Genomic DNA, 14328 nt, shown 5'->3' on the forward strand with positions numbered 1-14328 from the left:
ATATAAAACTATGAATGTTTGTTGATTTGTGCACTGTTGTTGAGATCTAACTTAAGTTTAAGTAAAAAGGCATTAGGGAAAAATTGTCTGCCTGCACTTCAGGAAACAAAATAAAAACAATATACACACTGAAACAGGACCAACTAACACTTACTTTAATAAAAATAAATTGCCCTGTATGCATCAATACTCACTGCCATCGAGTTGTACCCGACTCAAACCGACCCCTCCTTGGGTTTCCAAGGTGGTACCTCTACAGAAGTAGATTGCCCAACCATCCTTCTGAAGAGTGGCTGATGGGTCTGAACTGCCAGCCTTCTGGTCAGCAGTCACATGCCTTACACACTATGCCACCAGCCCTCCAATATTACTCTTTATTGGAGACAATACCATGACAGGATTGTTTAATTGACTTTTGTAAGCAGCTTATGTCTTCTGTCAAGTATTAAATTAATATATGATATCTTATGATAAAAAGAGGAATCCAAATCCCAGATAGTCTAAACAGATATGGGAGTTGCTAAAAGTTCTCATTAAATTAAGACAAAAAGAGATTGAAAGAGATCACGCATTTCAATCATTTCTTCAATGACCTGTTGTTGTTGTTGTTATGTGCCATCGAGTCGGACCTGACTCATAGCAACCCCTCCTTGGGTTGCCGAGGCAGTATCACTACGGAAGTAGATTGCCTCATCTTCCTTCCAAGGAGTGGCTGGTGGGTTTGAATCGCCAGCCTTCTGGTTAGCAGTCAAGTGCCTTAGGCACTACACTACCAGAACTCCCTCAATGACCGAGCAAAACGAATTTAATATTCTTGACTAGGAAGTTCTCATTTAACCTCAAACTAATCTTTTAAGGTACTATTAGCTTACCAACTATACCAAATTATTAATTACCCAACTTTGTGTGCTAGGCAGCAATATTTTATAAATGAAGAAACTGAGGCTCAGATATGCTAAGTAATATGCCCCCAAAGTAAAGCTACTACTAAACTCAAAGAGCTGATTCAAATCTAGTTCTGACTGACTCTAAAGCAAGATCATGCTCTTTGTATTTTATCAAGGGCAGTGGTAATATTAGTGCCTCTTCTAACATGTTACTTATGAAACGAATGCATAGATAATCTAATGTCTGAAAGAAAACTAAAAATCATACAAAATTCTCATAATGATCTCCAGGCACTTGTGTCTCAGAGCTGTTATGTTTTATAAAACACGAGTAAGTTGTCTGTGCCACTCACAGCTGCTGTTTTGACTTGCAACAATATTTGCTGAATTAAAATCTCTATTAATACCTTTGAGGAGCTCTGGTAGCATAGTGGTTAAGACACTTGCCTGCTAACCAGACGGCTGACGGTTCAAACCCACCAGCCACTCCTCGGAAGGAAGGTTGGGCAATCCTACTTCCGTAGTGATACTGCCTCGGAAACCCAAGGAGGGGTCGCTATGAGTCGGGGCCGACTCGACGGCACATAACAACAACAACAACAACAACATTAATACCTTTGAGAAACTAAAATATGACTGAAGTATAAGAACTACCCAGAAGTCTCAATGACAAGCTTTAGGTTCAAATGCATGTAAGCACATTTCTTAAGGAGTGTGGTAGGAAAAGCTACTATTATTGTGTTAAGATGCACTTGAGCTAATTATAACACCCAAACATTTGAAAAAGCCCTTAATGTTTTTCAATATAAACGAATCTTAAGACATGCTTACCTTTGGTACAGGAAACCGCAACTGAGCTATTTGAACTTCACTAACAAGAGGAACGGTGATTCGATTGGGAAGCACCAGATAGTTTGATATTATATCCAAAATGATAGTATCTGATAAACCACTGTTAATTGGGAAGTAAAAAGAACAAAACAACTATCAAACAAATCAATACCTGCTATCACTATTAACAACAAACTTATCACAAACAGGATATCAATATCCCAGTATGTAGGAGATATCTAATATCTTAAACATAATACTTAAAACTAGCATTTCAATATTTTAGCTGCTATACTCCTATGGTGATTACAATGTAGAACTTATTCTTAGAATACAAGATAATTTTCTGGCTATGTTTTGTAATTTCCTAAATAACTTCATTATAGATTTAATATTTTATAACTAAGATACATTTTATTAAATTTCTTTTTTAATAAAATATTTCAAAGATACGTAAAAGTATAGTGAATTAAAAAAACACCCAATTACCCCTTACATTAACATTTTCGCTCTTGCTGTACACATAGCTCCCAATGAAGCAAAAGAATGTGTAGTTTATTCAAACACTATCAAATTCTTTGAGTAAAGAATACTGTAATAATTTTGATATACTGTATCCCACTACATAGTGAACTCAGTTATAGGAATAAAATAAGCTAAAGAAACAAACATACTATTAACAGATTTTTTGTCTATTCTTTAAAGTAAATGTGACACTAAGTAATGTGTATGTGAAAGTACTTTCGAAAGCACATGTAAATGTACTTTCTATTGCTATAGAACACTTTTACCTAAACTGTCAATCTTTGCAACAAACATTTCTTGCTAGTACTTCTTAGTTGTTAAAATTAGGAACATACATATGTGAAGGAAATGTACATATAAACTATCCATTGGTACCAAAAAACAGTCATCATCAATGAGTAATGACTGAGTATCCAAAGAAACTCAAGTGCTGTGCTTGTTGTTAGCTGCCATTGAGTGGATTCCAACTCATTGTCACCCTATGTATGCAGAGTTGAACTGCTACATAGGGTTTTCATGGCTGTGAGCTTTTGGAAGCAGAGTGCCAGACCTGTCTTCTAATGCACCTTTAAACAAACAAACAAAAACCCAAAATGCACTGCCATCGAGTTGGATCCAACCCATAGCAACCCCTCCTTGGGTTTCCAAGGCAGTATCACTATGGAAGTAGGTTGCCCAACCTTCCTTCCGAGGAGTGGCTGGTGGGTTGGAACTGCCAGCCTTCTGGTTAGCAGTCTAATGCCTAAGGCAGTAGGCCACCAGAGCTCCTAATGCATCTCTGGGTGGGTTCAAATGACCAACCTTTCAACTAGTAGTCAGGTGCTTAATTGTTTGTGCCACTCTGGGACTCCTGGTCCAGTGATAAACTCTCCTTATAAAATGACAAATAGGATAAGGTACCTTACCTTACGGAAGGAAGGTTGGGCAATCCTACTTCTGTAGTGATACTGCCTCGGAAACCCAAGAAGGTGTCGCTATGAGTCGGGGCCGACTCGACGGCAAACAACAACAACAACAACCTTACCTTAAGGACCCAGTATTTTCATATAGGGAAAAGACTAACAAAGTAAAACCTACTACTTTATTTATGAACCCGTCAATTAATTCAACTGTTAATGATTCCAAAGAGACAAAGGAATTAAGATTGCAGATAATGGATGCATTTTCATTAAGTAGGGGTGTGCTTTAAGACCAACCATACTCTTCTTACTTTAGATTATTTATTTTCCCTAAAAAATGTCAGGTTGGTTTATACTGAAACATCTGTTGACACAGGTAACTCCTTACTGATGATTTAAATGTTCTAAAGAGTCCCTTAGCTGCTATGGTAGTAAGTGTTGTGCCTAAGGTACTTGACTGCTAACCAGAAGGCTGGCGGTTCAAACCCACCAGCCACTCCTCGGAAGGAAGATGGGGCAATCTACTTTCGTAGTGATACCACCTCGGAAACCCAAGGAGGGGTCGCCATGAGTCGGGTCCGACTTGATGGCACATAACAACAACATGGTCATAATCCAGCCACCTTAATGGTGTGCAGAGTCATTATGACCTTACACCCATAAAATTATCAGCAACTTTTGGCAAAGGTTCCATCAGAGGTATTTTTACCATGACTAGCCTTCACAACCTTTAATAAATACCCTGTCTTCTCCTGAGTTATTATCAGGACTGTTGATGCTGATCCTTTACTTATCCACTGACTGACTATATATAGGAATGGCATGTTTTCATTTTTTGTCTGATCCTCTGTCATTCATAACCTTCCTCATCAAAAGCTCATGTGTAATTTCTGTCGCTTTTCTCACCACTTTTAATATTATCCTTATTTTAGTGTTTATCATAATTATAATCCCGTCTTACATCTTCAACATTCAGTGTAAGGCTCTTTATTTAAATGTAGGGATTTTTGAGTTTAAATAGCTAGATATCAGTTGTTTTCACCTGGCTAACTAGCATACTACTTCTAGTGAGTTTTTCTTTTGGGGAACCCTTCCATTCTCACACTTCATGGTCTTCATGGGGCTTTTCAAGCAAGTTACCCATTTCTCTGCCTCCTCTGTGGTGGGCATGAGACCCAAACTTGACCATCAGAATCACATGAATTTGATCAAGGAAGGACACCTGATGAACAAATGAAAGTCAACCCTGAACTTTTGCTGGACCTCACAGAAAGAGGTTCCTTTTTTAAAACCAAGGTTGCTAAATTTGCAGAATAGAAGCTAGAAGCTGCTACTACATAGCAAGACCCTACTGGAAACAGCTACACACACAAAAAAGAAAGTCAACAGTTGAATAGAGTATACTTACGTCATCACTTGGGCATCAATATCTAGCTATGCCTTAAGGCATCCCCAATAACTTTCTAGACTGTTCCTGAGCCAGGAAATGAGCCACTAGAATATAAATTCCACATGAGCTAAGTTTTTTGTTGTTTTGTTCACAGTTATATCCCTAGCACTATGGCTAGTTGCAGTGTAGTAAATTACTTAGTATGGCTTTTCTACCCATAAGTCATTGTAAACTTAGTAGTGGAATGAGCAACTGAGGAGCTCCTGATTGTAAATGTTATCTACCTGGGTTATTTCTGTTGGGCATGGCACAATGCAATGTTATGGAAGGCTCCCTCTCAGGTGCTGAGAATTCTGTTGTTATGATTGGTTGGTTTGGCCACTCTGCCAAGCTCAAAAGGAGGCCTCCTAGAGGCAGAACTCTCTCTGACTGCTGGTTGAGGAAGATGTGCTGCTGAAAGAGACACGTGCTGCTGGGAAAGAGACGCAAGAGACATGCATTGCTGAGACACCGAGGGACATGCACTGCTGGGGGAGAGACTGTGAGGGATTTTTGGCTGAGAGACGGTGGGCTGGGAGAGAGACTGAGTGTGTTCCTGACTTGAATTGTAGCCTGGTGGTTCCCTAATAAACCCCATAATCTGTGAGTTCTGTGTGGGCACTGCAGTGAATTATCGAACCCAAGAAAGAGGTTGGTGGGTGCTTTGAGAGGAACGGTTGGTGAAAGGGCTGGAGGGAGGCAGCATGTCTGGCCTTGCAGTAATAGGACTTGGGCTATTGATGGTGATTCTGCCTTCCTCTTGTGGGGTTCTAGGAGGTCAGAATATGTGGCCTCCTTGTCCATTTTGCACTAGTTAATAGTAGGCACCCAATACAGTATTTGTTGGATATATGAATATATTGACTTTTTAAAATAACATTAACTCATCCATTTAAGACAGCCCTTTCCTTCTAAAAACCTTTTACAGATGATAGTATTTCTCTATATCCAGTAACCAAAGTACATTAAAAAAAGACTTTTATTATATATGATCATGTCTCAGTATATTAAATTCCTAAATTTTCCCTAATAATGAAACAAAATAAAATTATTTCTAATGGTCATTTCAGAGGCATAAAAAAATACAGTAATAGAAATAATAGTCTGAAACCAAGGTTTTGTCATTTAATTTTTAAGCCACTTTAGGATAAAAAAAAAAAAAAAAGATTAGCAAAATATTCACTAGAAACATATGCAACTTTCGGTGATAAGTAATACATCTTAACCTTCAGATAAAACAGTAAAACCAGCAAAAATGAGTTTACAAAGCTGTAATTCCAGAACTTCCAGGCTGGTAATGCAATAGTTTGTCACAAATAATTACTGTCCACCATTTAAGACTGGATGATTTATGAGGCAACTAGAGTGTCTTCATTTCTCTCAAGCAGGGATGTATCCTTAATGTTCTCAAATGCTTATTATATGAAATTATTCTCATGTTTTAAATACTAGATTGCTACAGAATAACGAAGGGACTTCCAGTGATACATAAAAACTTCAAGTTCCTTACCTCTCACACTCAAATTCCTGGAGGAGTTCTATAAGTTAGCTAGGTCCAGTACTGACACCTATTCCTTTCAAAGAGGAATGCATAGAGGTAACAAAAGGCAGAAAGGGAAGGGTGTAGCTCTAGCTTAAAAAGAACCTGGAAAGGGTTAGTTTTTAACACATATATTCACTTTTTAAAATTTTCAATTGCTTTTGGGAAAAATAAATAAAACCCAATTTAAAAATTAATTTCTGTATCAAAAGGCTAAAACTCTTCTAAGCTACAAACAGTAGGAAGATGCTCATGATGAATGAAAACTAAAACTAAGATAAAGGACTCAGTTTAAAGCACTCCTTAAACCATTCTAATTTTAGCTCATTTAGATTTAAGTAGTTATATACAAGTTAGGACAACAAAATCCAACTGTATTCTCTTTACTTGTTTCACTTATCAAAGTTTACTGAGAAAACACTAATTCTACCTGACAGACCTAAGTCTTAACCATTCTCATATGATTTTTATGACACTGAAAATGCTCAATACATCATTAATGAGATAATTATTATAGTGCATTACATAATACTTACTTCAATCCAGGGATATCTAGAAGATTAGTTAGTCCTGTCCAGTTGATTTCCAAAAGCTGTTTTTTTTTTTTTTAAAAAAAAAGGGGGGGAAGGGGCAAAATATTAAGTATCCAAACAAGATTTTTACTCTACCTAATTACCAAATTAAACACACATAGGTTTGTTTCTTTATAAACAAGTGAGTTACTATGCAATACTGTCCTGTAACTTTTTTTCCCTCTTTGTAATATATCAAGGACACAGAAAATTACTATTTTTTTAATGATCCAGTAATTTTATCCAGTATAATCATACTGTATTTACCTATCCTCCTATTGATGGACACTTAAAATATTTGTAATTTCTTTATTATTATGATATGTAATGCTTAATGAGTTATCTTTTACACACATGTTCTTATATACACATGGAAGTATTTCTACAGACTAGCATGCAAGAAGTAGAATTTTTAGTCAAAGATTTATGATCATTTTTAATTTTGATAGATAGTACAAAATTGCTCTTCAAAACTACTGTACCAATTAACACTCCCACCAACAGTGTATGAAAATGTTCTTGTTCCATACTTTCACCAAAAATCTGTTCATCTGACAGTGAAAAATGGTACTTTATCACAATTTTAATTTGTCTTTCTCTGATTAGTAGTACACATACCAGTCATTCACTAGCCATTTGTATTCTTTTGCCATAAACTGTCTTTGTTCATTTTTCTAATGGGTATTTAGAATAATTCCTATATTGTCTGGCTAACATAATATAATACAATCTTCCCATTAAAAGATGTGGCTATCGATTAAAAATACTACTTTTCCTACCAAAAGAGATATTGCACATAATAAAATATTTGTGTTATACATTTGTAAAAAAATGTTAAGCAAAACTATTACTATTCAGATAGCTGGATTAATAAAATGGCTCAAATAATTTTCAAAATGATAGTTATAAATATGAATAAGAAGAATTAAGATTCTTTTGGATAGACCAAAATTAAAGGAAAAAAACAATTTAAAAAAATCCTGAAAGACTAAGAGAATTGAGATATAAATATAAAAATCAAAGGAAAAAAAAACCATTGAAGATGTAAGATCATATTCTCATGGGGCAACTTGGTCAATTACTGTAACATAGTTCATAATGTTTACGTTCTACATCCTAATTTGCTGAGTAGTGCCTGGGGTCTTAAAAGGCTAATGAGCAGCTTTCAAAGATACAACTATTGGCCTTTATTTGTCTTGAGCAAAAGGGAAAGCAGGAAACCCAAAAAATCAAAGAAGGAACTGGTCTGGAGGGCAAACTATCTTCATGAACCATGGCCTACTCTCCTTGAAACCAGAAAAACTAGATGGTACCAGATACCACTACTGAATGTTCTCATCAGGATCATAATAAAGAGATCCTAATAGAAAGGGTGAAAAATATGAAACTGAACTTCAAATTCTAAACAAATCCAGACTTATTAGACATACTTGGACTGAAGGTATCCACACGACTACTGTCCTGAGATACTCTTTAAACCTTGAACCTAATTCCATTCCGTGAAGTCACCTTTTAACTAAATAGGAGGTTAGCCCAAAAAGTAAAGAATATCTATAGAAGAATCTTGATCAAAAGGGAGAAAACATAGAACAAAATTTCAAATTATCAGGTACTCCAGACTTTCAGGAGCCATGGAGGCTGGATGAACTGAAACTACTGCCCTGAGATACTCTTAAACTTTAAACCAAAAACATCCCTTGAAGTTTTCTTAAAACTTAAGAATAATGTAGCTTCACCTATAAAAAATGTCTGCCTTGAGCACTACAGTCTTTTAAGAAATACCTATATGGGATCAAAGTGACATTAGCAACTCAAAAGATTAGAGAGGAACCTTAGAGGCCAGTGAGCTTATGTTAATAGGGAAGGAACAATCAGAAAAGGATGGTGAGAATGGATGCACAATTCGAAGAACATAATGAATGTCACTGAATTGTACAAGTAGAAATGGTTGAATTGGTGTATGTTTTATTGTGTATATTTTCAACAGCAAAATTTAAAAATAAAAGTAAAGAACATCTCCCTTTATGAGCATAGAGCACTAAGCTCTTTTGAAAAGTTATCTATATGAGACCAAACGGTCAACAACTCTAAAGCATTAATGAGAAGGTTGGCAGGCAGTGAGAGTGAGTTAATGGGAATGGAACAACTAGAACTGAAAGAAAGAGAATGTTAACATAAAGTGAAGAATGTAATCAATGGCACTGAACAATATGTGTAGAAATTGCTGAATAGGAATCTGTTTTGTTGTATATACTTTCACCAAAAATATAGTATTTTTTAAAAAGAAAAAATATGTAACCCTAAATTTGGATTGCAAATATTAGTAGGAACTTATGTTTTCTTCCTTTTTTTTTAAGGATGGTATTTTTTGCAGGGGTCAAATGTTTGGCTGCTAATTGAAAGGTCAGTGTTTTGAACCCATGAGCTGTTCCACAGCAGAAAGATGTAGCTTTCTGCTTCCGTACGGATTTACAGTCTTGGAACCCTATGTGGCAGTCCTATTCTGTCCCTATAGGCTGCTATGAGTTGGAATTGGGTTTTTGGGTTGGCCTACTGAACAGGTCTAGAAGTAATGACCACCCAGGGGCATCTAATACCCCCTAACTTTCTCATGATTATCTCTAAGTACATTTTCATTAAAAGCAACTAAGAAATTTAAAAGAAATGGCTGATTCTAGGACTGGGAAAGAAACTGTGCAAGAGAAGCTAGGAAGCATCTTATTGTATCAGAAGGCAAGGAAACATTTAGACTAAAAAGAAGTACTGTCAAAAAGACACTGGAATCAAATGGAAGGGGCTACAGCTGGCAAAAATAGGACAATGTGACTATCAAAAAGAATCATGATAGAAATGGACTGAGTCACATCAAAAAGTTAAAAACCCTTAAGTTCAAAATAAAATTTTAGAAATTCAGTGGTCATCTTTGGTAGCTGCTAGAGCCCCAACCTCTCATTCTTAAAATTGAAAAATAAAGGGAAAGAATCAAGCATTTATATGTCTTTCATATGTGAACTTCATTTTAGGGTAACCATATAAGAGAAAATTCTCAAAAACAATTTAGCTAAAACAATGCAGAAGAAATGAGGAATGCATAGCACCTACTGCAATGGTTCTCCAACTTCACTTTGTATCAAAATCACCTGGAGGGCTTATTAAAACAGATTGCTAAAAACAAAAAACAAACAAACAAAAAAAAAACAGATTTTTGAGCTTATCCACAAAGTTCCTGATTCACTGCTGTCAGATTTGGGCTCAAGAATTTTCATTTCTGACAAGAGCCAAGGTAATGCTGAAACTGCTTATCCAGGGACCACTATTTACAACCACTGCCCTAAAGTAAAAATCAATGTAGACAACAATCATTACCAGATGCTTTACCTCAGGTGAGAGATTGAGAGGAACTTCATAATGGAAGATCATGCTGACACACCACCCACTGATCACTATACATAATCTAAGAAGTCTGATGGTACAGTGCCTGAGGCATTTGACTGCTAGCCAGAAAGTTGGCGGTTCAAACCTACCAGCCACTCTGCAGAAGGAAGATGAGGCAATCTATTTCTGTAAAGACTTACTACCTTGGAAACCTAATAGGGGTCACTATGAGTTGGAATCAACGCAATGGTAGTGGGCATAAGCAATCTACTGATATTATATGCTTCATGACAGAATACAGTAAGAAATACACAGCACCAACTTTGAACTATTTTTGTCTAAACAATGAATGTGAATCTAATGAAGCCTTTATATCTACTGTTTCACAGAAAGTATAGAGGATAGCTGAACAAATTAAAAGACACCATAACGAAGCCAAGGCCTGAATGTGTGGCAATTATACATGACAAACGACCCCGTTTCTTCAACCAACCAAAAGCACTGGAGAAAAAGAAGAGATATAAAAAAAGTATTAAGGGATATAGCAAACAAATATAAGGTATGGCCCTCACTGAGATCCAATATGAACAATAAGAAGACAATTTTGAGACAACTGGGTATATGTGAATATAGGATGGGTATTAGATGATATTAAGCCATTTTATTAGGTGTGACAATGAGATGGTGCTTTTATTTAAAAAATCCTATCAGCTAGAGACACATTTATGGGTAAAGTGACATATCAACTGTGATACTCCAGCAACATAAAAACTGGGGTCAGGGGATAAATAAATAAAAGTTTTCAAAGTGTTGATAACTGCCAAAGCTGAATGGTGGCTATTCATTATATAATATAATAAATTCTCTCTAGTTTAAGTATGTTTTATGTATTAAATTTTCCATAGTACAGAGATTTTCTTTAAAATACTCAAAATGAACAGATGCAGTATTAGAATAAAATATTTAGCAAAATAAAAATGTCTCCTGCAACAAATGTATCTCGCATAAATCATCTCACAATTGAAATTCTTTTTTTATTGTTGTAAAAATATATAAAACACAAAATTTGCCAATTTAACATTTACAATTGAAATTATTGGCTGAAATGCTGACTGTAATGTTTAGTTAAGAAAAACAGTAATTATTTAAAGATATTAAAAAGTCCAAAATTAAAGATACTTTAGAACTTCCTGTGACAATGGAAATGCTCTAAATTTGTGTTGTTCAATATGGAAGTCACTAGCCATATGTTGCTATGAGTCAGAATCAACTCAATGACAGTGGGATTGACTTTTGGTTTTAGCCACATGTGACTACTGACATTTGAAATGTGACTAATGTATCTGAGGGACTATATTTTTTACTTAAATTTCAATAGCAACATGTGGTTAGTGGCTATCCTACTGAATAGCGCACATTTAAAATATTTCCATAATGTTGTCTAGAATTTGTAGACATTAAAATAAAAATCTTCCAAGTTCGGAATCAACTCTATGGCAGTGGATTTGGGTATTTTTGTTTGTTTGTTTGTTTATATCCTGAATGTGGCTACATTAGTTCTAACTATAATAAACACACTGTCATCGAGTGGATTCTGATTCACAGCAACCTCCATTGGGTTTCCGAGGTGGTAAAATTTTATGGAAGTAGATTGCCCAGTTTTGCTTCAGCAGAGTTGCTGGTGGGTTTGAACCAAGAACCTTCTGGTTAGCAGTTAAATGTCTTAGGCACTATGCCACCAGAGCTCCCTTCTAATTATAATACCAAAAAAAAAGAAAAAACCCAAACTTACTGCCGTTGAGTCAATTTGACTCAGAGCGACCCCTTGTTGGGTTTCTGAGGCAGTATCACTATGGAAGTAGGTTGCCCAATCCTCCTTCTGAGGCGTGGTTGGTGGAACCACCAGCCTTCTGGTTAGCAGTCAAATGCCTTAGGTACTACGCCACCAGAGCTCCCTTCTAACTGTAATAGATGTCTTAATTTCAAAACAAACCAGAAATATCTGTAAAGCAGCACAAAACTGTTGACCATGACAGCTACATAGTGTTATGAGTAAAAGGAAACTAAATGTACCTAAGAAATGAAATAAATTTATAGAACTAAAATTTAATTCTAAGCGGAAGGTAAACAATTATTGCTGAGAAAGTATGTAGGAGAATAGTGACAATATTATAATTAGGGATATAAAACTGAATGAAAAATTGGACATTGCAAATTATCTTGGTAAATTACACAGATTAATGTATAAGCACTGAAATTTAAGGGCTCTTTTTCCTTTCTTTATCCTCTCCCACCACTAAGAGAATTTCTTCAAAACAAATGTTCTCTATTACAACAAAATCTTCCAATCTTACAAAAACACCTGCATATCAGGAAACACTAAGATTAAGGACGGTTTTATAACAAGATGTTATCATTAAGTTCTGAAGGTTATTCTTTTGACAGAATCTATTTCAGGAAATAAGAACATATGAGAGATCAAAAAAAAAAACCTCAATGCTGTCAAGTCAATTTTGACTCACAGTGACCCCTCCTTGGGTTTCCAAGGCATTATCTCTATGCAAGTAGACTGCCCAATCTTCCTTCTGAGGAGTGGCTGGTGGGTTTGAATCTCCAGCCTTCTGTTTAGCAGTCAAATGCCTTAGGTACTATGCCACCAGAGCTCCCTATATCAGAGAGAGAACACAGAATTTTGCATTTCATTCAAGCTAAAACATGAGGATCATGCATGGCATCTCACGTGGAGAGAAGATACCACCTAAGTAGTAATGTTTCCATCAACAGGGTTAACTGAGCTGTGAGACTCTGTATACAAATTTCCATGCAAAATGACAAGATGAAGCTAGGAAAGGCATATTTTATTAAGGAGAATAAAGAGAGGAGGGAAGCAGGCAAGAATTTAAGTAAATTTCCCACAGAACAATGTAAGAAATGCAATTAAAAAATGTTATTTAATACACAATTTTCCCTAATACAATTTTATTCTAACTATCCTTTTCCTATGCTGTACATCAGTCTTGGTCCATAAAAACATTCTCAATTTTCTTTTTAAACTTCAATACAGTCTTAAAAATGTTAAGATAGAATTATTTTATACTTAAGGTTTTGGGAAACCAAATTAACTCTTTTAGTAGTATTTTTTTTTTTTAACCTATAGTTATCTTGCAAGGAGGACAATAAAATGCAGAATACTTTAAATTTATGTTATAATAAGATTTTATTAAGGCTACAAGTAGCTATGTTGGTATTTTGGAAACCTGTTAAAATACTTGCATGGAAAAAGAGCTGGTTTTGGAGACTTCAGGTAGGATGGTGGAATAGGCAGACAAGCTACACAGACTCTCTTCAACAAAGAAAAGAGAAACCAATTGACAGAGATACAGAAGATAATCCTGGGGCCCTGAGCTTTAAAAGGAAGGATACAGAAATGGATTAGGCACCAAGTAGGGGAAAAACCTGAACAAAAACAGTGGAAAGAGACAATCGGAGCTGTGGACTCTCAGCTACTCTGATGGGAACAACAGCCTGAATATTTCCAAGTGGTGTGGAGACCTGAGAATTGATCTAAAGATCAGTCCTGGTCACCACGGGCTGCAGGGATGACTGCATAGTGCCCTATGATTAGGAAGGGAAACAGCAAGGAGGGAGACAATCTGAGCTGTGGACTTTGGGCTATCCAGAGGGTGCAGCCATTTTGACTGTTTATAAATGGCAGCCATTTTGGATATTTAAAGTGACCAAGGGCGCAGCAATTTGGAAACTTTAGAAGTGGTGCCAATTTTGGATATTTAAAGTGACAGAGTTCTCATTCGAATTCCAAACACCTAAGAATAGGCTCTGTTTGCCAAGGATAGCAGGGACATACAGGAGGCTAACAATGGAAATGGAGATAGGTGGTGAGTGTATAAGTGCTGCCAGCTAGCAAATAGAGGAGCACAGCACAGTACCCTGCTCATATAGATACCATACAAACAAAACAAAGAAAATGGAAATCGTGCGCAAGTCACTCCAACATACAATAACCAATTAAATATAAACACTGTGATAGTTGGAGCTGTGTGTCAACTCGGCTGGGCCACAATTCTGTGTGGTTTGAGCTGTTGTGGTGTGGTTGTTCCCATGATGGGATCACGTGACTATGTTCTGAGTGGCCAATCTGTTGAAAGGGAGTTTCCCTAGGGGTGTGGCCTGCTTCCAGGATATCCAGGGACATCCTGGGAAGAGAGACATTCTTCTGTGGATCGGGATTCTGTTGTGCTGCTTACCACTG

At 36.2% G+C, this 14328-nt stretch overlaps 1 protein-coding gene across 1 annotated transcript in view; it reads right to left on the reverse strand.

The window, feature by feature from the left end:
* ESYT2 (extended synaptotagmin 2) overlaps nt 1-14328 on the reverse strand; it is a 167546-nt gene that overhangs the window by 41564 nt on the left and 111654 nt on the right. Inside the window, exons 7-8 of the mRNA XM_042782246.1 lie at nt 6648-6703; nt 1719-1839 (exon numbers count right to left, since the gene is read on the reverse strand). Coding sequence (XP_042638180.1) covers nt 1719-1839; nt 6648-6703 — 177 coding nt within the window. The remainder of the gene's footprint in view (nt 1-1718; nt 1840-6647; nt 6704-14328) is intronic.

The sequence above is a fragment of the Orycteropus afer genome, unplaced genomic scaffold (genome assembly GCF_000298275.1).
Source record: "Orycteropus afer afer isolate SDZICR_OR568_19922 unplaced genomic scaffold, OryAfe1.0 scaffold00271, whole genome shotgun sequence".
In the NCBI taxonomy this organism is placed as follows: domain Eukaryota; kingdom Metazoa; phylum Chordata; class Mammalia; order Tubulidentata; family Orycteropodidae; genus Orycteropus; species Orycteropus afer.